We start from the raw sequence: 12,136 nt of genomic DNA on the forward strand, positions 1-12,136 counted from the left end.
GCTATCCTTCCCCCTCTGATAGTATATTATTTAGTATCCAGGTGTTAGAGTACCTTCTATTTTTATTTTATCATTGATTTCTAATTTCATTCTATTATGGTCTGATAGAATGCAGGATAGTATCTCTTTTTTTATATTCAATGTCTGATAAGTCTAAATTATTGATTATATTATTGAGTTCTATAGTTTTTTTTTGTTTGTTTAATTTTTGTTTGGAAGATCTATCCAGTGTTGAGAGAGGTGTGTTAATGTCACCCAGTATTAGTGTGTTGTGTACTTTTTGATTCTTGAAATTGTTTGTACATAGATGCTCCATTGTTGGGGGCACAGTGACACAGCCACATTAATGTTTATAGCAGCTCAATTCACAATGGCTGAACTGTGGAACCAACCTAGATGCCCTTCAGTTGAAGAATGGATAAAGAAACTGTGGTATGGGCTGGGGTTGTGGCTCAGCGATAGAGTGCTTCCCTAGCTCGTGCAAGGCTCTGGGTTTGATCCTCAGCACCACATAAAAATAAATAAAAGTATTGTGTCCAAGTGCAACTAAAAATATTTTTTAAAAACTGGTATATATACACAGTGGAATATTACTCAGCATTAAAAGAGAATAAAATCATGGCATGATAAATGGATGGAGTTGGAGAATATCATGTTAAGCAAAATAAACCAATCCCCAAAAACCAAAGTCCAAATGTTTTTCTGATATGTGGATGCTGATCCATGGGAGGGGGTGGCAAGGGAAGAATGAAGGAACTTTGGATTGAGCAAAGGGGAGGGTGGGGAGAGGAGAAGGCATGGGGGTGGGAAAGATGATAAAACGAGAGGGACATCATTTCCCTAGGTACATGTATGTTTGCAAGAATGTGGGACTTTGTCAATGTACAACAGAGAAATTAAAAGTTGTGTTCCATTTGTGTACAGTGAATTGAAACACATTCTGCTGTCATGTATAACTAATTAGAACAAGTTTATATATATATATATATATATATATATATATATATATATATATATAATTAAAGCAGGAGATGTAATTCAATGTATTAGTAGAAAAAAATGTAGACTCCAAGGCTGTACCCATTTAGGCTACTATTCCCAGTGACTATGATTGAAAACCAAGGTCCAAGTTTTTCCAGGCTCCCAGGCTGGGGGTGAATCCCTCAGTGGGCAAATTAAAGTGAGTCCTATTCCTGTAAAGTGATTTCTCTATTCTGATCAGTTGCTGATGGGACTCATTATCCACCTTATTTATTTCACCATTGGTAGATCTCTGTGATTCTGGCTCCTTTCTTTTCTTTTTTTTTTTTTTTGCTGGGGATGGAACCCAGGGCCTTGTACATGCTCAGCAAGCACTCTACCACTGAACTATATCCCCAGCTCCTATGATTTCCTTTCATTCTAGTTCTAGCTCAAATTTACTTCTCATCCCTCCCTCCAACTCAGTAACACTAACAAAACTGTTGTATTTATAGTAAGTACTGGTTTCTCAAATATTGTTTTATCTTGATAGCTAGAATAGAATAGCAGCTCTGTGAGAGCAGGAACCATTTTATAAGTGTTACTGCTTTTGCCCCAGTGCCTGGCACTCAGAAAGAGCTGAACTGAAGAAATACTTTCTGGAATGCTGGCTTGCTATTTCTGTTTTCTGGGGGATGCTCAAGTGGTCTCTTAAGGCTTTTCCCAAATGGAGGAATTTTGTTTCTGGTTGAGGCCATGGAACATTGTCCACCACGAAGACATTAGTGGTTGTGAGAACTTTGGCTTGAGAGGCAGACATTCTCCTATCAGGAAATGGTGAAATTCAGGTTATGACCTCACACCCCAATCCCCTCTTGCCCCATTTAGGAAGAAACTTCAGGGATGAGATAAACAAATGAAGATTCGGTGTCTGCATTATAGTTGTACCTCAGCTTCATGGCTTCTCCATTTCATTTGATTCTCAGTATACCCCTTGTCACTCCAAGCCACCTAGGCTTCCTCTCAAATTATGTTCCAATTTGTCCTCTGAAGTTGGGGTTCAACTTCAGATTTCATTTCAACCTGTGTCAAGAATAGCAGACAACCAGTGTGGTCCAGTGCTTTGCTTTGCTTTCTTTCTTTTTTTTTTTTTAAACCTGGGATTGAACTTGGGGGCAATCGTGAGCTGCATCCCCAGATTCTATTTTGTATTTTATTTATAGACAGGGTCTCACAACATTGCCTGGGACCTCACTAAGTTGCTGAGGTTGGCTTTGAACTTGTGATCCTCCTGCGTCAGCCTCTTGAGACACTGAGATTACAGGCATGTGCCAGTGTGCCTGGTTTTTTCTTTGTATTCTTAAAGTTTGGAGTCCAAATAGGAGGGCTGGGGATGTGGCTCACTGGTAAAAGTGCTTGCCTGGCTTGCATGAGTCCCTGGGTTCAAATCCCCAAACACCCCTACACACACACACACACACGCCAAAAAAAAAAAAAAAAAAAGAATTTACTAAATAGGCACACAAATGAAGGATGAGTCTGGATAAAACATGGCTTCTTCCATCATTGGAATCACTACTATCATAAGCATTATCTTCAACGAGCTCTGGCTTACCTGTCTTTTCTATCCAAATCTATTTTTATGTTTGGCTGGGACCCTCAACCATATTCTAGAAGTAAAATTGCCCTGGATCCTGTTAAGAGTTAATGGGACTTGTGGTCTTCCATGGGTTTGACCACCTTTTCTCAGTCATGACTGTAACCAAGGTTATTCACAATCTGCATGAGTTACTTTTGGTGACTTCATATCCCCAGCCCTGAGACCCCCTTTTCCTTCATCCACTGACCTTCCATTCTTGCAGCTCAATCTGCCCCTTCCTCTCTAAGCTCCCAACAAAATGGATTCTTTCACCAGCTTGTTCAGAACTCAATTTTCTTTTTTCCCTTTGTACTGGGGATTTAAACCAGAGACACTTTACCACTAAGATACAGCCTCAGCTCTTTATTTTTTGAGAAAGGGTCTCACTGGGTTATGTTAGCTGACTTTGAACTTGTGATCCTCCTGCCTCAGCCTCCTGAGACTCTTAAGAACTGCTGGCTGTGGTGGTGCATGGCTGTAATTGCTGCTGCTCTGGAGGCTAAGGCAGGAAGATTGAGAGTTCAAAGTCAGCCTCAGCAACTTAGTGAGGCCCTAAGCAATTTAGCGAGACCTTGTGTCTAAATGAGGTATAAAAGGGCTGGCGATGTGGCTCGGGGTGGTTAAGCACCCCTGGGGTCAATCCCCGGTACAAAATTAAAACAAAAATTAAAGGAACCTACTAAAGATTTCTGTGTGTATTTTATTCTACTATCTAAGATTTGCTAGGATTGTGCTGCTAAAAAGCAGCCTAAACCATCATCTTTAAAAAGTTGCACTGATTTCTAGTGATTGATTCACGTACTTATCACCCTGCCATCCCGGGGACCCGTGGACATCATCCCTATGTATATTAAGGTGCCAAAAAGGAGTGGTTAGAACTCAAAGGGTGGAGCCTCCGTCCTCATACCGGAAACTACTGTCCCTCAGTGCGCCTGCGAGACTCCCACGCCCTGTTCCTATCGATTCGCTCAGTGCTCAGCAGCTCTTTCTGTTAGCAGGCGGCCATCTTGCCTAGAGCCTGAGAAAGGGAGAAGAGAGACAGAAGGAACGGGTGACAGTGGTCTCAGGGCCGCCCCGGGGGCCTCAAGAGCCGGAGGCAGCCCCGGAGGTGGTCCTCGATCCTGGGCTATGCTCTTGGACCCGAGAAGGGAAGGCGGAGGGCGGCGGGGTCAAGATGGGTGGGGAATGTCAAACGAGAACTGCTAGGCGGGGGAGGGGCGTTGCTATGGCGACTGGGGAGGGGCGGGGTCAGGTCTGAATTGCTGCTGTGAGTCACCCGGCGCTGCCCAGGAAGGGCAGGGTTGGGGTGATGACCATGGTAACAGCCCTGTGGGGTTTCGCGACGTCCCTGGCGTGGAGGGAATCCGTGTCTATGGCAACAGCCACCTGGCAGAACGGGCGGAACTAGATCCCTTCGCCTGGGACGCTGACATTCCAAGCCCTTATCCTGCAGGCTCCCGCGGGCGGACAAGCCAGAGGAGGAGGCCGGGGAATGGCCGCGGTGTGGCAGCAAGTCTTAGCAGTGGACGCGAGGTGAGGCGTGGGGTCGGAGCCCATGGGAGCGGAACTTACTATGGTGCATGCGCAATGGCGATAAGTGAGGCTGGGCGGAGAACTTGCCTTATGCGGCTGCGTGGGCATGCCGGAGGTGAGCATGCGCAGTAGCAGACGTGGGGGAGCTCCAGAAGTGAGATGACCCGGCCTGAGAGTGTTCTAAACAGCATGCAGGGAAAATGTGGTCAAATATGGGCATGCGCAAAGAGGCTACGGGTGTGGGGTGGGGGCGGTGGACCTCAGGTTGGTGACTTCTTAGCACTACCATTGCCCCCTCCACCCCATAGACTTTTCCATGCTCACTGAATGTGATCCCATCTCCACACCACACTAACCGCTACCGGTGCCTCACACTAATCATTGTCATGCCAGTCTGACTTCTATCACCAATGCTAGACTAATCCCTGTTCCTGTTTGTGTGACTCATTCCCCCCATACCACCCCAACAGAGCTGCAGAATGTGTTGTCCTCACACTGACCTCATCACCATGCCAGTCATTCCTGCAGAATCACCCCTATCACAGACCAGGAGGAAACCCCCCATCAACACCATTGATCACTCTTGCCACCCTGACCTCAATCACTGCCACATACCTCATTCGCGGCCCTATGTCCCAAGCTGATTGATTCCCTTTGTCCTGTGCCTGCTGCCTGCCTGCATCCTGACCCCGCAGGTACAACGCGTACCGCACACCAACGTTTCCACAGTTTCGGACCCAATATATCCGTCGGCGCAGCCAGCTGCTGCGGGAGAATGCCAAGGCTGGGCACCCCCCAGCACTGCGTCGGCAGTACCTGAGGCTGCGGGGCCAGCTGTTGGGCCAGCGTTACGGGCCCCTCTCTGAGCCAGGCAGTGCACGTGCCTATAGCAACAGCATCGTCCGCAGCAGCCGCACAACCCTTGACCGCATGGAGGTGAGCCCTGGTCATAACTACCTATCATGCATTTCCCTTGCCTCCACTACATTCACCACAGACACTTGTCAAGCACTGATATGTTCAAGGCACTCTTCCAGAATCTTAGGGTCAGCAGAAGATAAAAAGAGATAATATACCAGTTTAGCCAATAAATACACAATAAACTTGATAATCAGGTTATAAACAAGATAAACATGTCAGTAAACATAGCAAGTCAGATAAATAAGTCCATAATTACCATGGTGAGAGTAAGAAGTGCTAAGATAGAAAAATAAAACATTCTTTAGGGATTAACAAAGGACTACTGTGTGGGTGGGGTGTAGCTCAATGGTAGAGCACATGCATGAGGCTCTGGGTTCAATACCCAGTACTGGGAAAAAAGGGGACTTGAATGTTTGATGGGGGTGATCACGGAAGCCTGCTTTACTTCAAGAAGGTGACAACTGAGACCTGAATGAAATGAGAGAGTGAGCTAACTGGTTTTCTTGGGGAAGAGTACTTATTCTTTGTGCAAAGAACACATATTGTGTATGTGCTGAGCAGAGTGGGGTAGAAACAGGAACAAGTGAAGAAGCCATGCAAATGAGCTATGATTGTAGTGGGGGGGGGATGTGTGTGATGAGAAGGGGTCAGGTTCTAGATATATTTTGAAGGCTCCAGACCTCAGAGGTTCTCTAGGGCTGTTTTTAAGATATACACCTTAATCTTCTCTGTCTGCAGGACTTTGAGGACGATCCCCGAGCCCTGGGGGCCCGAGGGCACCGCCGTTCTGTCAGCCGTGGCTCCTATCAGCTGCAGGCACAGATGAACCGTGCTGTCTATGAGGACAGGTATGCACTGGGGGCAGCTGAGTGATGGACATTGTTTTTCGTTTTTTGGGTTTTTTTTTTTTTTTTTGTATCAGAGATTGAACTCACGGGTGCCTAACCACTGAGCCACATCCCCAGGCCTTTTTATATTTTTATTTTGAGACATGGTCTCATTAAGTTTCTTAGGGCCTTGCTAAATTGCTGAGGCTGGCTTTGAACTTGAGATCCTCCTGCCTCAGCCTCCCAAGTTGCTGGGATTACAGGTGTGTGCCACTGCGCCTGGCTGGGATGGGCATTCTTGAGGAAGAGAGGGGCCCTAGGGCATGGTAGGCTGAACACCCACACCTACCTCCTGTCACCCTCCTCCCCATTTCCTTTTGGGGCTAAGGCCTCCTGGCAGCGTGGTGCCCACATCAGCAGCAGAGGCAAGTCGGGCCATGGCTGGGGACACATCGCTGAGCGAGAACTATGCCTTTGCAGGCATGTACCATGTTTTTGACCAGCATGTGGATGAGGCAGGTGAGTCAGTATATGGGGTCCCATCACCAATATTTGTCCAATCATCCATCCAAGGTATCCTTTTTCAGAATGTAAGGCCTCTGACATGCCTCTCAAGGAGGAATTACCATCCATAAAGCCTTTTACAAACTCAAAAGCCCTCTCCAAAGTGGTCTGCAAAGTCTTGGTACTTTATATACTGTAAAAGGTCTCAGAAACTCAAGAGAGCACTTTGCAGGAGGCTGCCTGGGTTCATGAGTCACTGGGAAGAATTCAAAGCCTTTGCTGATGGTGAATTCCCTTGCAGAGAGCAGAGTAGGCTATGCAGTGTCAGGTTTTGCAAACTGCTGACACCTGGATGATTGTAAAGTGCTCGCTAAGACAGTAGGAGCTTTTTCACATTGCAGAAGACTTGAAATCTGCAAAGTACCTACTGAAATTTAGGGAGCATTTTGGCAGAGGTTACAACTGTCTTTGTCAGCCAAGGAAAGCCCTTTGCTGAGGTCACCATTCGTTGTGCATGGGGTCCCAGTCCTCTGTACACATGTCGGAGCCTTTTATAAACAAAAGTGCCCAGCAAGTGTGCTGACTCCCATAAATGGCTCCTTGGCATTGCAGTCCCAAGGGTGCGCTTCGCCAATGACGACCGACACCGCCTGGCTTGCTGCTCACTCGACGGCAGCATCTCCCTGTGCCAGCTGGTGCCTGCCCCACCTACTGTGCTCCGCGTGCTGAGGGGCCACACCCGTGGTGTCTCCGACTTCGCCTGGTCCCTCTCCAATGACATCCTCGTGTCCACCTCGCTGGATGCCACCATGCGCATCTGGGCTTCCGAGGACGGCCGCTGCATTCGGGAGATCCCTGACCCTGATGGCGCCGAACTGCTCTGCTGCACCTTTCAGCCCGTCAACAACAACCTCACTGTGGTCAGGCTCCAGGGCACCTGCTTACAAAGGGCAGGCATGCTGGGTCTGAGGGCTATCCATAGGCATCAGAATATAAAGTCTAGGATCCCTCCCTAGTCCTGTCACAGCATCCTTACTGTGGTCAGACTCAAAGGGAAACCTGCCAGAGAATGGGAAGCACAGTTCTTGGTCTGAGATGGCCTTGCTGAGGTAGACTCTAGGGGGTGGGGCTGGAGGTGTAGTCATGATTCTGGGACCCCTTTGGTCCCACTGCTCAAAGTCCTAGTTTTCCACTGGCATGGGGCTCTGGAGAACAGGGTGTTGAGGCTGAAATTTCATCTAGTCTCTCAGTGGTGGCCCCACTGTGGTCAGACTCCAGAACAGATTGGTCAGAGGGTAGGGGGAAGTACATGAAAAGTCTGACGTGACCTGGGGGTGGAGGTGTCAAGTACAGGGAACTGTCCAAGAGTGAGCTGTGGTTTGAGGATGTTTCTTGTTTCAGCGGGAGCAGCCTCTCAGTCTCCAGGAAGGAGCAGTCAGGGCACAGGGGAAAGCTGTTATGTTACTGTAGGCCTGGGAAAGCCCTGTGGTTTTCAGACTGGCCAAGGGTCAGCCTTATTGCCGTGACCCCTTTAGTACCATGAGCAGCTGTTCTACTATGGGCAAATTGCCAGAGAGACTAGCAAGAGAGCAAAGGGACATGACTGAGTCACCTTCTACTCTACCCACTGTACCTCCCCTCTGGTCAAACTCAAGAAGAGACAGTTGGGGCACAGGATGCTGTGTTCATTCTACCCACAGGTGGGGAATGCCAAGCACAATGTGCATGTCATGAACATCTCCACTGGCAAGAAAGTGAAAGGTGGCTCCAGCAAGCTGACAGGACGTGTTCTTGCTCTGTCCTTTGATGCCCCTGGCAGGCTGCTCTGGGCGGGTGATGACCGTGGCAGTGTCTTCTCCTTCCTCTTTGACATGGCCACAGGTAGGCAGGCCATAGACCTGCATCTGGGTGCTCTGCCTCTTATCCATACAGGGCTCAGCCTTCACCTTCACCTTTGCCTCCCCTGCCTCCACTGCTGTAGGAAAGCTGACCAAAGCCAAGCGGCTGGTGGTGCATGAGGGCAGCCCTGTGACCAGCATCTCTGCCCGTTCTTGGGTCAGCCGTGAGGCCCGGGACCCCTCGCTGCTCATCAATGCTTGCCTCAACAAGCTGCTACTTTACAGGTGTGTCCCTACCCCCATCAGGTTCACCTCAGGGGGGCAGAGCAAGAAGGCCTTCCTCCTCCATCAGACTGGGAGAGGAGCCTATCTCCCTCAACAGATTAATTTCACTGAGGGTGGAGATCTGGCTTCATAATATGATGACAGGCCTTGTGTTATATATAGCTCAGTGGTAGAGCACTTGTCTAGCATGTTTGATTTCCAACCCCCCCCCAAAAAAAATAACACTGGCTGTAGTTGTGGCTCAGTTGTAGAGCATTTGCCTAGCATGTGTGAAGTACTGGGTCCAATCTTCAGCACTACATAAAAATAAATAAACTAAAACAATTTTTTAAAATATTTTTAAAAATTAACAGAATTATGTTGATAATAACAATAATGTCAGTAACAGCTTCTATATGGCAACTGCTATGACCAGGCCTGTGCAAACTCTTTTCTGTGAATCACATTTAATCCTTACACTAATCTGTGAAATAGATACTGCTATTATCTCCATTTTACAGTTGAGCACACTGAGGCATAACAGATCAGGGTCATGGGCTGGGGGTATAGCTCAGTGGTAGATGCTTGCCTAGCATGAGGCCCTGGGTACCATCTCTAGCACCACACACACACAAAAATAATAATAAAATAAAGAAAAATAAACAGAGTCCCTTAGAGCTAAGGCCTGTTTGCCTTCCTTCCTTTTATTTATTGTATTTACTTATTTTGTAGTGCTGGGGGTAGAATCCAGGGCTTCACACATGCTAAGTCCATGCACTGCCACTGAGCTATACCCGCAGCCCTATATCATTGTTTGGCATTTCTATGGGGGAGAATTCCCTTCCCCCACTCACCACTGTCATGTTACCCAGATGGGGCTCTCATTCTGGGCTATGCACTGGAATGACCTAAACCACTTAGGCCAGCCAGGCACAGTGGCACATACCTGTAATCCCAGCAACTTGGGAGGCTGAGGCAGGAGGTTTGGACGTTGGAGATTAGCTAGAGCAACTTAAGGAGACCCTGTCTCAAAATAAAAAGGGCTAGGTGGTTATGGCTCAGTGTTAGAGCACCCATGGCTTCACTCCCCAGGACCACACATGTGTGCAAACAAAGTCATGCCCAGGTCCTACTCTAGTCCAACAATTTCAGAAGTGCTGGGTGGGCCTAGGTTTGGTATAGCGAAAAAGTCTCCAAGCAATGTCTGGCCTGGCCTGAAAACCACTGCCCAACAGGATGTCAGTTTTAGAGATTGAACCAAGGACCTCATGCACTCTACCACCAAGCACAACCCCAGCCCTGTTTAATTTTGAGAGAGGGTCTGCTAAGTTGCCCAGGCTGACCTTGAATTTGGCAATCTTCCTGTCCCAGCCTTCTGAGTAGATTATAGATGTCTGCCACCATATCCAAGAACAGAATGCTTTTTAATTGTACTATTTATCTTCTTTAAGAAATCTTCTATATAGATATACATATTTACTTTTTTCTTTTACTTCTAGTATATTTTTTTAAAAAAAAAATTTTAGTTACTGATAGACCTTTACTTTATTTATATGTGGTGCTGAGATTTGAACCCAGTGCTTCACACATACCAGGCAAGTATGCCACTGCTGAGCCACAACCCTAGCCCTTCCAGTATACTCTTAAGGTTTTGCGCACTTCCCCCATCCTCTGCCTTCCCTCCTCCTGCCACTTCAGTCCTCCCATTGCCACAGCAAGGATGGTGACAATAGGCATCTTTCCACATGTGTTCTCTGCCCTCAAGTCCCACATGTTGAAGGAAGATCATTGTTTTACAGAAAATCTCCCCCCCAACCCCCACATCTTGTTTACATCTCAAGTTTATCCCCAGAAGATGTCTTGTGGAATCTTACCCCCAGGTTACCCATAGTGGCTGTACCTCATTCTCTTTAGTAACTTTAGTTTTCCACATGGTGGACAGACTGAGATTTGTACAGCCACTTCCTTTCTCTGTGCCTGTCTTGACACCAGAACTTTTAGAGATGCTTAATGAAAAACTAGTTGACAAAACCCTAGAGGCTCCCGTTTGTGTCTACTGATATGGTTTCTGAACCCTCATGAAAACACACAGCAGCTGTACTTACAGGTGAATGCTATCCTCTTAACACTGGATTTCATGCCAGGCATAGTGGCACATGCCTGTCATGCCAGGTATTTAGGAGACTGAGGCAAGAGCTTGAGCCTAGGAATTCAGGGCCAGCCTGGGCAACATGGTAAGACTTCTTCTAAAAAAGAAAAATCGATTTCATGAACCTTAAAAAGAACTCAGGTGTGGAGGTGGGGACACAAGACTGGCCTGCTGCTGGCCCCCTCCTGGATCAAAGACTGTGTCCCGATCTGCTTTGTCATCCTCTCCTCAGGGTGGTGGACAACGAGGGGACCCTGCAGCTGAAGAGAAGCTTTCCCATTGAGCAGAGCTCACACCCTGTGCGCAGCATCTTCTGTCCCCTCATGTCCTTCCGCCAGGGGGCCTGTGTGGGTGAGTCCCAGAGGGGCAAGGGGCCTGGGTGGCTAGGGAGGAATAGATATCAGGTCTGCTACTGTCCTGGTTCAGACATTACAACACCCTAATGCCATGACTTCCTGGGCTTCATGTCCTCTTATGTCCTGTCAGCCTCATACAGAAACTCACAGCTCCTAAAACTTTGAACACAGACCACCAAATAACCCAGAAGCTTTCCAGCCTGAGACACAGGCTCCCAAACAGCCCAGAAATCTTACCTTATACACATAGAACCCAAATCGTCAGATGACCTTCCATCTAGGAATGGTCCCCCTTTTCAAACCTCCACAAGCCATGCTGGGTCTTCACAACTCAGATACCTCAGGGCCTTCATACCCGCAGCACCCCAGTCATCCTGATGGCTTCTCCCTCTCACCTGGACAGTGACAGGCAGTGAGGACATGTGCGTGCACTTCTTTGATGTGGAGCGAGCAGCCAAGGCTGCTGTCAACAAGCTGCAGGGCCACAGTGCGCCTGTACTTGACGTCAGCTTCAACTGCGACGAGAGCCTGCTGGCCTCCAGTGACGCCAGCGGCATGGTCATCGTCTGGAGACGGGAGCAAAAGTAGGGTCCTGCAAGCCCTGTGCTGTCCACCAACCCCCACCTCCTACCCTGGTCTTGCATTGTAAATAAAGTTTCTGTGGTTGTGCTGAGGGCCAGCTCCCAGGTCTGCCAGGGGGCGGCATGAGGGAGTGGGCAGCTCTGGGACCCATGGTGGAAGGGGGTACAATTATTCATGCAGTGTTGTGTTCTTTCATTCAACAAGCACTTACTGAATGTCTGCTGTATCAGCCTTTTACAGTCATGCGTTCAACAGTATTGAGCACCAGCTGTGTGCCAGGAACTGTTCTAGGCCCTGAGGATACAGCTGTGACCTAAACTGACAGAAATCCCTGTCCTCATGGCCCTGTATCCTAATGGAGGCAAGCACACAATAAACAAGCATGGCCAGTCCCCATGGTTCAACTAATGATCTTTCCACTTTACTACTTCTAAACTCTATGATGGTACAAAGGCATACCCATACAATCAGTCTGTTTTTTTCACTTTCAGTACAGTGTTCAGTAAGTAACATGAGTAGTCAGTACTTTATTATAACGTGGGCTTCGTGTTTGATGAATTTGC

General features: G+C 47.8%; 1 protein-coding gene across 7 annotated transcripts; it reads left to right on the forward strand.

The window, feature by feature from the left end:
* The first annotated feature begins 3,476 nt into the window (after positions 1 to 3,476).
* On the forward strand, positions 3,477 to 11,965 carry Wdr13 (WD repeat domain 13). 7 transcript variants are annotated; one of them, XM_078034839.1, is made up of 10 exons: positions 3,477 to 3,707; positions 4,053 to 4,132; positions 4,862 to 5,068; positions 5,792 to 5,901; positions 6,269 to 6,399; positions 6,997 to 7,304; positions 8,085 to 8,265; positions 8,366 to 8,507; positions 10,868 to 10,986; positions 11,395 to 11,965. In XM_078034839.1, the coding sequence occupies exons 3-10, from the start codon at positions 5,063 to 5,065 to the stop codon at positions 11,577 to 11,579; spliced, it is 1,182 nt and encodes a 393-aa protein (XP_077890965.1). In that variant the 5' UTR covers positions 3,477 to 3,707; positions 4,053 to 4,132; positions 4,862 to 5,062; the 3' UTR covers positions 11,580 to 11,965. The 7 variants fall into 7 exon arrangements, with proteins under 7 accessions (XP_077890965.1, XP_040136322.2, XP_040136341.2 ...); XM_040280388.2 differs by having other exon boundaries at positions 3,548 to 3,707; positions 4,828 to 5,068; XM_040280407.2 differs by having other exon boundaries at positions 3,559 to 3,707; positions 4,603 to 5,068.
* The last annotated feature ends 171 nt before the right edge of the window (positions 11,966 to 12,136 follow it).

This window comes from Ictidomys tridecemlineatus, chromosome X, assembly GCF_052094955.1.
Source record: "Ictidomys tridecemlineatus isolate mIctTri1 chromosome X, mIctTri1.hap1, whole genome shotgun sequence".
In the NCBI taxonomy this organism is placed as follows: domain Eukaryota; kingdom Metazoa; phylum Chordata; class Mammalia; order Rodentia; family Sciuridae; genus Ictidomys; species Ictidomys tridecemlineatus.

Excerpts from the sequence above, each read along its gene's own strand:
- Wdr13 (XM_040280388.2), top strand. The coding sequence starts at position 4,092 with ATGGCCGCGGTGTGGCAGCAAGTCTTAGCAGTGGACGCGAG. Across the intron at positions 8,266-8,365 it reads CCTCTTTGACATGGCCACAG|GAAAGCTGACCAAAGCCAAG; the intron begins GTAGGCAGGCCA and ends CCACTGCTGTAG. Across the intron at positions 8,508-10,867 it reads AACAAGCTGCTACTTTACAG|GGTGGTGGACAACGAGGGGA; the intron begins GTGTGTCCCTAC and ends TCCTCTCCTCAG.